At 37.2% G+C, this 13,432-nt stretch overlaps 2 protein-coding genes across 2 annotated transcripts; one reads left to right on the top strand and one right to left on the bottom strand.

The window, feature by feature from the left end:
* Positions 1-3,979: 3,979 nt before the first annotated feature.
* On the bottom strand, positions 3,980-4,411 carry LOC104447559 (stigma-specific STIG1-like protein 2). The gene has a single exon (XM_010061281.2). The coding sequence runs from the start codon at positions 4,409-4,411 to the stop codon at positions 3,980-3,982; it is 432 nt and encodes a 143-aa protein (XP_010059583.1).
* Positions 4,412-6,877: 2,466 nt separating this feature from the next.
* On the top strand, positions 6,878-11,504 carry LOC104445687 (pyridoxal phosphate homeostasis protein). The gene is given in 8 exon segments (XM_010059600.3): positions 6,878-7,092; positions 7,095-7,186; positions 7,506-7,572; positions 8,865-8,911; positions 9,027-9,114; positions 10,476-10,609; positions 10,710-10,808; positions 11,003-11,504. Coding segments are annotated over 8 exon segments (732 nt in total). The 5' UTR covers positions 6,878-6,968; the 3' UTR covers positions 11,084-11,504.
* Positions 11,505-13,432: the final 1,928 nt, after the last annotated feature.

The raw sequence follows: 13,432 nt of genomic DNA, 5'->3' as shown, positions 1-13,432 counted from the left end.
CAAGTTTCTGAGTATTCGAACGCATTTGATAACTTCACAAAATTTCTACTCATGGAATAGAAAAATGAACATGAATGCATTTAGTATGACCTTCAAATTATAATTTTCTAAGATTTTTCTAAATTTTCAGAATTTTTTCTTTTTTCTCTCTTATTTTTCCTCCCTTCTTCTCCCTCCTGTAACTAGTTGCCAGCTCTTGTCTCTAGTGCCTTTGGTATGACACTTCATTTTTTTTTTTTTGTGACATAGAACTTCTTTTAGTTTAATTTTCTAAGATTTTTTTTTATAATTTTTCTGAATTTTTCTTTTTTCCCCCTCTAGCTAGTGGTTGAGCCTTGGTAATGGCTAGTTAATGGCCAAAGATGAGAGCCGGCGATCTCATTGTGACCGATCGAGATTGGTCTCGCCCAAATCTGGCAAACCTCACCAGCCACAACGAGGTTGGCCTTGCCATGGTTGAGCGAGGCTAACGTCATGTGCCAAGGTGAGTTTGACCTTGCCAAGGCCCGACGACTAGTGAGAGGAGAAAGAAGAAGAAGAAAAGAAAAAAATAAAATGACTTGTTTCAGAATTTGTTTTCGAGAACAAGGAAGTAAGTTTTTTTTACTTGATTTTATTCCAAATCTATTTCAATGAATAGAAAAATTAAATGTTGCTACCAAATAGATTTATGTTATTTTTTTGTTTTTGAGAACAAAAGAACAGAAAAATTGAGGAACATAAACATTACCTGATAGGCCCTTAGAGTTGTTCGACATTTTAAGAAAAGAAAAGGGCAAAAGTTAATTAAACAATGCATCAAATGAAAAGAAATGTCGTTCAAATCTTTCTCCATCAGTATTCCATTCATCTTGCTACTAAATTATTTGTAATTTTGTGTCCTCTAATGAATCATCGAGGCCAAAAACAATTCAACTTCCAGTTTATCTGCAATCCGGAATGGAATCGGCCAGTTCTTGTTTTTATACGAGAACGGATTTCTTTTGAAAATAATAATAATAATTGATCCTACAAATTATCTTTCATGGCATAGTACAAATGAAGTCTTGTTAAAGGGCAGTTGCAAAGTTCTGGAACCAAGAACCGCATTCGCCCTAGAATGGGTAGTCTTAACATAAGAACCCAAAACCAAATCAGTTGCAAGGCAGCTCCGAAATTTCTAAATCGAGAATGGAGATGGACTTAACTGGAACTGAGAATCAACCAATCGATTAGGGCTGGTTCGGTTTACTTACTATATCAAATCGATCTAGTTGCTTATCTTGGATGAAAATGAAAAAAAAAAAAAACCTTCAATTCTCTTTGGATTGCTAAGACTTGTTTGGTAACATGCCAAATAGCACCCAATTCTATTCTTTTGTTCTCTAGGACAAAAAAATAAGAGAGATTTTTTTTTTTTTTTTTGATCCCGAAACCCCGTACGTGTCGGCCCAGCGAGGTAAATTAGGGGAGCTCTAGCTCAAGACCCACCACCAGGGCGCCACACTTAAGAATCCCTAACGACAGGGCTGGGATTCGAACTCCCCTCCTCCCGGATGAGAGTGAGAGCACAAAGCCAATACCGCCGGCTAACGGGGCGGTGGTAAAAAATAAATAATAAAAATAAGAGAGATTCGTTTATTACCTTTTTTTTTTTTCGAGAACCAGTTTGTTTCTCAAAATAGATTTGGAATAGACTCAAGAAGTAAAAAAAAAAAAAATTACTTTTTTTTTGTTTCAAGGAACAACTTACTAACAAGCCTTTCTCCTTTATTATTATTATTTTTTATTATTATTATTATTATTATTATTATTATTATTATTATTATTATTATTATTATTATTTCTTTTCTTCTTCTTCTTCTTCTTGCCAATCGTGGGCCTCCGGAGAGGTCGAGTCTCGCCCAGCCACCAGCAAAGCTCCCGAGGCCGGCAACCAATAAGAGGAAGAAGAAGAAGAAAACGAAAAAAAAAAAAGGGAAAAATCTAATAAAATTATTTTTAAAATTAAAAAAAAAAAAAGAGTTGCATCAAGTGTATTTCTATTCAAAAATATAAATTTTGAATAATTACCGAATACTTTTGAATTTTCAAAACTCGTCCAGAGAATAGAATTAGAAAAATCATTTGTGAGTAGTAATTGTTTTTTGGAACATAATGATTATTAACAAAATCATCCCTAATGTCCTGGAATCTGCTGCTCTCCCCTTTGTTTTTGCGAGGGGTTTGCGGAGGCAATTGCTCCGGCGTGCATCCCCAAATGATACCAGTTTGACTTTAGACGGCTAACACAAATCATGCGCTGATGGATGAATGCCAATTTCCTTTAATTTATTTATATATATTGTATAAATAAATTTAAAAAAAAAAAACGCATATGTTTTGTTCCCCCTCCCTATGCGTGGAGTTACAAAAGTTCTGGTTTGACAAAAAAATATATAAATCATCAGATGAGTAAGTATCCCACTGGAAAAAAGATTAACTTAGAGCACGTAAAAGAGTGCACATTTACTTATGTAATTTTATTCATTGTGGTTGTGATATTTTAATGTTGAATTTCCTTATAACCTAATGTAAGCGAGACCATATCGATGCATGCATCTATATTTTTAAGTCAAAAGTTCATTTAGTTCTCACCTACGTATTACTTTAATAGTGCAAAGTATTTCACCTTAGAGAAAAAAGTAAAATTGGCCAACCAAAAAAGAATAAAAAGGAAAGTGAAAGAAAAAAGTTACTGTGCGTGTATGACATATATGTACATATTAAAGATACAAATGAGTTTTCTTGTCATTGTAGATCTGTTTTACAGAAAGTTTATTCGAAGCCAAACCTAGTTTTATGTATTAAACTTTTTCCCCATTCTATATTAAGCTAATTAATAAAAGAATATTTACCCGTTCAAGTAAAAGAGTTAGAGCCAAGCATATGTTACATATATGTGCCTTTATATATGGAGCATAAATTACGCAAATGCTCGTAGAAAATGGCATAAAAGAGCTCGTTTGTAATTGTAGGTCTGTTTGACAATAAATTGAAGAAAAACCAAACCTATTTTATCGATTGCAAATGGAGAAATTATCCAATCGGTACTAAACTGTCACATAAATATTATTTCAATCTTAAACTTTTTAATTTTATCAATTTAGTCAAAAAATTTGTGCGAAATTTCAATGTAATTTTTCTTGCCAATTTTTCGCTAGAAATCGCTAACTTAGCGGTCTAACCATTAACAATTATCCTATGTGGCAACACCAGTGATTTCCAGCAAAAATTAAATGGAACAATTATATTGAAATTTCGCGTATAGATTTGAGATAAAATTGAAAAAATTAGGATTAAATTTGCATTCATATAATATGTTTAGGACAAATTAAATAATTTCCCCTATATCAAACTAATTAACAAACCAACAATATTCAGATTCTAAGTATTATTTGGCTCCTTGAGCATCTCATGCATCCTGATTTACTTAAAGTAATCCATTTTAATGTACTGTGTAAAGTCTCCCTACCGTTAGGATTTATAGGGAAATAGCCATGTTTTTGTCCAGATTAATTCACACTTTGTGCTTACTTAGTTACAAATATTTCTTATCTGACACGGCAAATTACATCGCATAGTACGAACCTTAAAATCAACGGAACATTACCCAATTCATCGGTTTGGTCCGTCCTTAAATTTCCTCGACCTTAACTAAATTTGCTCGTCTCATCGGACGACACATTAACAACTTTCAATCACATCACTTTTGGAACAAAATCAGTTTTTTTATAATATTATGATATTTATCCTCTTTATATCATTATATTAGCAATGTACTCACGAAATAACAGGGAGATTTCTCATAAGATTTTTTTGACAAGACGCTCCTTTCTTATTAGAATCATCAAGCGAAACACATACGACCACGACGACCCACAGAACTCTACGTTAAAACAGAAACTGAATCGAATGAAAGCTTAGTTTTTCACTTTCCATTGCTGTTTATCCACCCCCATCAAGCGTAATCGCACATCCCGTAGACGCAATAGCCCCCTTTCGTGCACCTTCTATTGCACCCGCCGCAGTTCCTCTTGTCGAACATAATGTTCACGCAGTACCCTTTGCAGCAGATCTCTTGGCCCTGGCACTTGTGCCCGCACATCCCGCAGTTCAGCCGGTCGGTCTCTGTGTTGGTGCACGTCTTCCTGCAGCAATCTGGCCCGCGGCTGTTCTTCACTCGGCACAACCGCGGGAACTCATCACATGTCGCGGTCGCCAACACTCCCCTCTGCTCGGGGAGGAACCGCCGTGACAGCGTGTCCAGTTCAAAGTCTTCTTCGCCGCCACCGTTGTTAGGATCTGTCATCCCGGAAGCATTGGCAACTGAGGCCGCCGCAGCAATGAGAATGAAGAGGAAGTGTAGGAGCGGACTCATGCTTGAGGGCATGTGTGCTCCTCAGCTTCAAGCTAAAGTGGAGTTTCGTGCTGTGAGAGCCAGCAGGGTGAGAATTAGGGTTTTTATACAGAAAACAGAGGGAGAGTTGACTAGAAAGGGGGATGGACGTGTGATGTAAGCCGTGCATGCATGCTTTTCTGAGCGCTGCCTCGACGCATGAGGCTGCTCGCCTTGCAATGAAAATGGCGCGATTGGATCAAGAGCATCTAGCTGCAATTCTGAATCTTCCCCTCCGTAATTTACGGGAGTGATATATCACCGGTTCAGTCTGGGTATGGTGAAGGTTAATTGCGGTCGCCTCCCTCTTTGTTTATGGTATGAATTGCGTTGGAAGGTCAAAAGAGAAACTGAATATTCCAAAGTGAGAATCTATTATATGTTATATCAACTTGTGGCTGGGGTGAAACATTCAAGTTATATATATTTATATATAATTGTGGGTTGATGATTCTTAGGATCCTAGGACGGTTTTGCTATGAATTTAGACAGAAAGATGCCTCGTTGCTTAATGTTGAGACTTTTTTTTTTAAGTGCTCAACAGCACAATTCAGCCAAGTTGTTAAACCAAAACTAGCGATCTTACAAGTAGTAGTAATTGGTTGAGTTAAGCCTGATTCCCTGTAAATTTTATGCCCTCTACTTTTTGAATTTGGCATTATACCTCTCACAAAATAATAATTGCTAGAAATATTTGTGAAAGATTCCGCATTTTTCCCTTGATTTTTCATATTTGAGAACATATCTCCTTTAATTGTGCAAATCCCTAATAGATTATAATGAACGTTGTAGTATCTAGTCACCTCAAATATTCATTTTGTAGAACTTATAAGTATCTCGCGTGCTCTTCATTATGAAAGATACATAAATTATACAATTCTCTCTTTCGCATATTCTTATATTGGTGGCTGGGTGATATTGAGGAAATTTTGAGTGCACCTAACGTGTCTCACCTCCAACTTGGTGCCTTGTAAGCTGTATACACAAGACTCAACTGTGTATGTGCCATGTTAGTTTGTTGTCACATAGCATGGAAATGTTAGATTCAAGCGCATCGACAAATGTTAGATTCAAATGCATATCTATCATGTTAGCAAGCATGTCCGTTCTGTTGTCACGTAACTTACACATGTCAGACCAATAGTAGAGAACACTAGTTAGCATGGTTTGTGAGATTAGTTCTCTATCATAGGTTGATTAGACTATTGATGTCTTTACTAAGTACATCCACCTAGACTTTTTGTTTCGTTTTCATCTTTTCTCCAAACTTTCACTTCTTCTACATCACTTGAGCTTGAGAAGGAATGTTAGTAATATATCTACAAGATTCTTCATATCTCTTTTAATTTTCTATATTTCTTACGATTATATATATCGCCTTGATAGTGCGTATCTCTAATTGATTAAAATTAATATTGTAATATCTTATTATCCTAAATAACCATTTTCTAAAGTCTATAAATAGCTCATGTACTATAAATTCTATCTAGTCTTTGCAATATGACTTTTAATTTAACACATACTAATAAGGGATATTTATAAGATATGGAGAATCTCATAAATATATGTCTAACTTGTATTAAAATTTGCCAATTGGTGTTCTCAGAAAAGATTTAAAAACAAGAAAGTGCGGGTGGCTAAGACAATAATCTGATCGAGTGATGGTAGAAAGCCAATCCAATAGGCTAAGCGAACTGCGATATCATTCTAAAATGGTGGATATGCAATTATTTTTTATGTAAGCAGGATACGCAACAATAGGTTGATGTGACAAAATTTGATGTGTGTAACCTACTCAATAATAGGTTGATATGATAGATTTGCATTTGAGTCTTGCATGTACAAATCACATGATGGTAGATTGATGTGGCACATACAAGTCTAACGCGTGTAGACTACACAACACCATGACATCATGATAGGACATCTTGACTGTTGAATAATGTTGAGGATCCACATTGAGGTAGTAGTACTAGTGGTAATTGAAGAAGTGAATGATACAAGATGCAAAGTGTACCCTAGTGTGCATCGAGCATGCATCCTATGCACTCAAAAATTTCTAAAAATTTTCTATGATTGTACAATTCTAATACCAAGATAAGAATTTGAGATGAAAAAATCGTACAATTTCCGTGCACTTCAAGAGTACATGATATATTTATGAGTTTTATAAGATAACTATCAATATTAAAATATCCTATAAGGTTTCAAGCAATTTACATCAACTAAAAATCAAAGTGCAAGCTTAGCAAAACATACAAAATATTGAAATTTAAAAGTAAAAATCATTCTACATAACAATAGGAATTAATTTAAAAATCAACACAAGAAAGTACAACTAAAAATACCTACCTTTTAAAGTTAATTTTCCTATATCCTTGGAACATATTATTAAGTGATTAATATTATCATTAGCTGAGTAATTATAATAAAAAAAGAACAAAAAAAAATAAATACGCGACCATTAACGCGATCACGACTCCAGACGCCACATTGCTCTCCGACGGCGGCGACGGAGCGGAGCGCGAATCGAGCCGAGAACCGATCGGAGATGGCCACGTCATCGCCGGCCGCCGTCACGGAGGCGCTCCGGGCGGTGCTCCACCGGGTCGGCCAGGCGGCGGAGCGGTGCGGCCGCGGCGCTGACCGCGTCCGGGTGGTGGCGGTGAGCAAGACGAGCCCGTCGCCCTCATCCGCCAGCTCTACGACGCCGGCCACCGCTGCTTCGGCGAGAACTACGTCCAGGAGATCGTCGACAAGGCTCCTCAGGTGCCGCGAACTCTTAGCTGCTCGAAGTTCATTTTTTTTTTTGGCTGAAATGGCGGTTGATTTTGTCGAAATTCCGAGTGCGAGGGAGGGATTTGGATGATCGCGGTGATTGAGGGGAAACTGAAGAATCTGAGTTCGGTTTCTTGTTCTGTGTCTGTTCTGAACGGAGTTTGTAGTGAAAAGTTCAAAGATTAAAGTTGCTGTTTTTCGAGGATTTGCTTCGATTGGCTTTGGCGATATGCAAAATAGTATCGAGTTCTGCGAAAAGTTATGTTCTTTTCCAATTGTTTGATTCCAATTATTGATTTTGCAAGTGCAGCTTCCAGACGATGTCGAATGGCATTTCATTGGGAACTTGCAGAGCAACAAAGTGAAGCCTCTTCTCAGTATGTTTCGATTAAGCCTCTTAGACTACTCAATATGTACTGCATATTGTACTCTTGAATCTGGATTTCTAGGCTGCATATTATGGGATAGGATATGAAGTCCCTCAGGTTTGCTATATCTTGTTTGGTGAGTGACAGGATGCAACACTGGATATAACCATATGATGTCTGATTAAGTGGTTTTCATTCAAAAGATTAGACCGGACTGCAGATAAGAAGATTGTTATAAAACTATGTTTAGAACAAAGTGATCGGACTAAGAGAAAGAAAAAAAAAAAGTGGGACAAAAATGCTCGATCCACTGTGACTACAGCATGGCGGTCGCCATCCTTATGCAGCCCAAAAACCAAATCTACGCAGTGAGTTGATCTGAGAAACCAAATTGTTGAGTTGCCTTTTGGTTTGAGATTGCAAGGTTGTGGGTAGTGATCAATGGAGGCAATGGGCGACATCCATGGCAGCAGTGCTCCTGTCTCTCCTTAATCTCCAGCTTTAGCCCTAGTCCTATAGTTTTCACTTTCTGCTTTTGTTTTTTCTTTAATTTCATATCCTATTCCTGTCTGGCTTGGATAAAATTATGTTACATCCTAAGTGAATATTGGGCTATATCTGGGTTTGGTTAGATGTATCCCATTCCAACTACTAGCCCAAATGCCATATCAGATAACTTATATCCTATCTAGGTCCGCACTGTATCCCACCCATCAAATGCAGCCTAGCTTCATAATCCGATTTTTTTTTTTTTTTTTGTGTGTGAAATTGTTCATAGAAAGGTTAGTGATTTCTGTCTGTCTTTCCGCCACCCTGATTCTTTTTTATTCTGGCAACCTGCCATCGTGATGTTCAGATGGAATATTTTAGCTAGGATTGAAGTCAATATTCTTTAGGCTCTACATTATAAAGCTTTAATAGTAATTGAATCTCGTGAATTTTACTGATCCTATGGCAAGACATTTGAGTTCATTTCTAAGAGTAAGAAATGTAATGTTGACATGCTTGCCCTAGGATTTTAGTAGGTTTTACTTTTTGTTTTTAATTTGGATGGATCAGGTTGTCATATATAGTTGTAATAACTAAACGCAATTTTCTTTGATTAAGAAAGGTGATTCCTCATATGGCAATCAGATATTTTATCATGTATGGATCCTTTTATCTATGGTTAAAAACTATGTTTTTAAGATTGTACTGATATTATTGCGAAATTTTAGTTCTCTTTCAGTTTTCATAATGTCGTCCCTGCTCCCTCTTTCATCTTGATTGTAATTTCTATGGAAAATGTCTCATCTTTGCAGCTGGTGTTCCTAATCTTGCGGTTTTAGAGAGCGTAGATGATGAGAAGGTTCTTAAATTCACTACTTGTTATTTCTTTGAGGTATCAGAAGTTTGTGAATCCACATCTGTATCTGGAAGGCTCTAACATAGTTACCATTTGCCTACTACTCTGGAACTTTCAGATTGCCAATCGACTCGATAGTTTTGTGGCAAGTGCTGGAAGAAATCCTTTGAAAGTGTTTATCCAAGTGAATACCAGTGGAGAAGAATGTAAGCTATTCAATTTTCTTAATTATTATTGAATTGATAGGCTGTAAAATTTTTGTCCCTCATGCTAGGATGATATCTTCATGACTACTTATGGATTAGGATAGAAGACATCTCCTTATTTTTGGTAATGGATATTACAAATATTATTCTCTTAACTTTTTCATCATAATGAAAACTACGGTTTCTGATGTTTTGTCAGCAATTCTTCATGAGTAACTGCTTTGCCCTTTGTAATGATTTTCTCACAAGAACTGTTCAGATATCATTATCAATCCACTTATAGCCATTTCCTTTTGAGAGTTTGGACCATAGATCCAAGCTGCTTCATTTATCATTTGTATATATCTATGCCAAACATCTGTTTTTTGGATATTTTGCATTGTATCTTTTATTTCTAATTCCTAGAGGCAAAGCACTCGGAAATGCTAGAGCTCGGTGTAGAAGTCATTTCTGGACTGTATCCTGTCTTTTTAGTGTCTATAGTTAAGAGTACAAGTGTGCAAAGAATGTATTCAGCCATTCTTTCTTCAACTAGGAAGTTTATCAGCTATCAGATTTAATTGGGAGTAGAAATGAAGAATGAAGCATGCCGTGGGGGAAAAAATAGCATTTGAACATGTTTAGATATGTTGTGGCCAAAAAACATGTTAAGATATTAGGGATAATTACATTTAGCATTCTCTATTGGGGTAGTCTCACTTTACATCCCTAATTTCAAATATAACACTTAACATCCTTGAACCTGTTCGAGACATTTTACTTTAAGTCCTCTAATTATTTTCGTCAACCAACTGTAAGAATAAGTTGCCAAGTCTTTACAAGATTGTCTTTATAATGTATGGAAACACCACAGAATACCTTTGAGATATTTTTCTTATAAATGAGGCATAATTTAGCTAAATTAATTCACTAAGTCAATACTTTTCTCTCTATATTAGGTTGCACTTTCTCTTCACCCAAACTCTCTCTTTTGGTGATTTTCTCTCTCCTCTAAAAATGATCAAATCTCAGTTAATTAGAACAGTTATTACTGTGCATGCTTAATATATTTTCCTTCAAAATTGAAAAATATAAGGTTTGGGTTTCCCTTTGTATATTGGTAAAATCTTACTGCATAATGGATTAGAAATGTGAAATTCATCTCTAGGGGTAAAATTATATTTTTATTTGGGAGAAAGTTTGAGAAGTAATTCAGTTAAAAAGTTCTGAGTCATGATTGAATGGCACCATTTAGTGGGTTTTTCTATTAGACTTTCTTTTGTGTTGGCTTAAATTTTTGAAAAATTTTTTAAAGAAGTGACAGACTTGTTCTTTTTTCTCAATGTTGTGCATATAGATCTTAATCATAGACAATTTTGCAGCAAAATCTGGTGTCGAACCCTCCAGTTGTGTGGAGCTTGCAAAACATGTGAGCCAGAACTGCTCGAACCTAGAGTTCTGTGGTCTAATGACGATTGGGAACCTGGATTACACATCAACGCCAGAGAACTTTAAGGTGATTACACGCAATCTCTGACTTGCTTTTTGATGATTTGCTATTGAGAAGCTGGTTGTTCACTGCCCCTTAGTAGTAACATTTTTCTTGGTAATTCTAGACATTAGCAAGCTGCAGAAGCGAGGTGTGCAAGGCACTTGGAATACCAGAAGAAAAATGCGAGCTGTCCATGGGAATGTCCGGTGATTTCGAACAAGCTGTAAGGAACCTTGCAATTCCGGATTTTCTTGCTACCACTACTTGGCATGTTGAGCAAACATAACATGTGCATCTAAGAGATTTGTCAACGTCAGTTGCACTGTGTGCTTAAACTTCTTCTGAGGCCTTATCTAGTAAATCCTGTCTAGCAAATGGTAATGCTTAGTTTTCCTTTTTGTTTGTGAATCTATGCAGATCGAAATGGGAAGTACAAACGTAAGGATTGGATCCATCATATTTGGCCCAAGGGAGTATCCTAAGAAATCATCAGATTAGCATATTCCCAGCATCGTGATGATTGTGATCACTTGTACGTATTCAAAAGCCTTGAAAAGTGTCACTTCTTCAGCATGGATGATCATAACTAGAGATCCAATGATGAGAAAAGAGTTCTTTCGGATCAATTCATCGTTCCCTTCCACTGGGAATGGAAGATGTTCTTGAAGCATCCTCATAAACATTGGCTTGTCCAGCAGCAATCTCCGAAACCAGGAAAATAGAAAGTTCGTTTTGCTGCATAAGATGTCTCTGTGTCCATAGTTCTTTTCAGCGCATAAATTTAAAGAAGGCTGATTATAAAAGGAAGTGAGACTTGAACCTGCTTTAGTTTATGTGAAATGCAGATAAATGCTAACTCAGCCAGATTTTGATCTATCATTGTCATTATTAGATCTTGAGATGAAGAATCATGCCATAACTTACCTCTTGATGAACTTGCTGTTGCTGGGCTCAAGACAGCGTAACAGTGAGGTTTCTTGAGAACTTCGTTCTCTTGCTCTGCATCGGTTTTTTCACTTGCTGAAGCTTTTCCTTTATTCGCTGCCCCATATCTTTACCTAAAGTCTGTTCTTTTAACTCGGTGTTTAATTAAAACCCTTCAGTCGGTCCAATTTACGTCGTTGGACCGCTGCAGTATATTCCACAACTTCGGTTTGCAAGGTGTTAAGGGACCGGTGGTTCGTCATTCAATCACTTGTATATGTGGCAAGTGTGGAAAAGTCTTACAACCGCATGGGTTTTTTCTTCTTTTTGCTGGAACAACCATTTCCGGTACATTCTAAGCATTCATGACCATTTAAATCACCACCAATCTACCGATTCCAAACCCGTATCATTAAGTAGAGAGAGAGCGAAAGGACGTTTGCCCAAGCATGACGCACATCATCATCGATCTTGTAAGGACTTAATGTGCTGAGTCTGCGGACCCCATGGAAACGACCATTTCAAGTACGCTCCCGAACCCACATGGATCAATCCAGCTCACATCCATGAACATACATATATATCAATTTCGTGTGCCATTTTGAATATTTGGCGTGCGAAACATTAGAAAAAATTAAAGTTCAGAGACTCTGAATTTCCCAGACGTAGGGCAAACGAGCTTTTACCTACTCGGGTTTAGCTTAGATGATCACGAAAGGTCCTCAATGAGGAAATAAGCATTAAACCTTTCTAAAGTGCTTTAAGTACTCAACATATGATGATTCAGAGCACCGTTTGTACCAACCAATGGCATGTTGTTAGGCCCAAATTCCCTATCATGCAACTTGTCAGTCCTTATGCGAATCGTGGGCAGGTCGAGCGCATTAAAATATTGACTTTAGGCAAGAGTTGAAGACTACTAGCTAGACGTGAATTTCTGCATAATCTCAATAGGTTTAGCTTGAGGTATAAGTATCATGTGCCAACGAATGCAAGAGCAACTTGAACAAGAAAAACACAAATCAAGTAAGAATTTTCCGTTTTACAAGGAACAATTCTAGTAAAATGATTTCAAATGAATTAGAGTAACCAGTTTATGTGACGTGTGACTTGCTACTGACATGTACCGCCATTCGGTAAAATCATGTTTCTTCTTAACTTTTCGTGAAATTTTATGAAACCATTAACAACAGTTCTAAAAAATTGTTTGCTGCACATACATTTGATCCCTCTAATAGTCGCCCTCACCGTAGGAAGAGATAAGATCTCAGATTAATGAGGCAAACATGGGGCATCGAGATATTCGTACACGAAAGTATGAATCCAGCTTGAAGCAAAACGAAAGTTTCAAGTGTGATAGAAGCATTGATGGGGGGAGGATATGAAGCATGCTCGGTAGCTAAAGCAGGTGCGCAGGGTGGAGATCACAGCGAGACAATGGCAACTTCTGCCCATTGGAGTTGAACGATATGGCGATCGGTCCCGAAATTATTGTGCCGGGTGCCTGGTAATGGTAAATGAACACCATGGGAATGCATTTACTCCTTCGGACCCCACATGCTCTCAACCACAAAAACTGTCCTAAACCGTGAATTCCACCGAGGAAGAGGCTAATGCAGCGGAAGATTATGTTGATGGCGCTCAAGAAACGTGACTCACATCCAGCATGGGTTTTCTTATATCAACTTGTTGCTATCAGGCTGCTTAGAGCCAGGGAAGTTGGCACAGAGCGGACACGGTTGCTTCCTTGATGAAGCTGAATTTTTATGATAATGTGGTCTTTCCACCTCTCTAGTTGGGGTGACAATATGGGACCAGGCAATAAGATTTCTTGCTCCACTGCCAACTCTTTCCCTCTAACTTGTCCTTTGTCAACCCCATTCATGTGATCCCACTCTCCTCATAAATCTTCATCTTCACTTA

This window comes from Eucalyptus grandis, chromosome 11 (genome assembly GCF_016545825.1).
Source record: "Eucalyptus grandis isolate ANBG69807.140 chromosome 11, ASM1654582v1, whole genome shotgun sequence".
Taxonomy (NCBI): Eukaryota; Viridiplantae; Streptophyta; class Magnoliopsida; order Myrtales; family Myrtaceae; genus Eucalyptus; species Eucalyptus grandis.
This window is presented reverse-complemented; position numbering and strand designations above follow the sequence as displayed.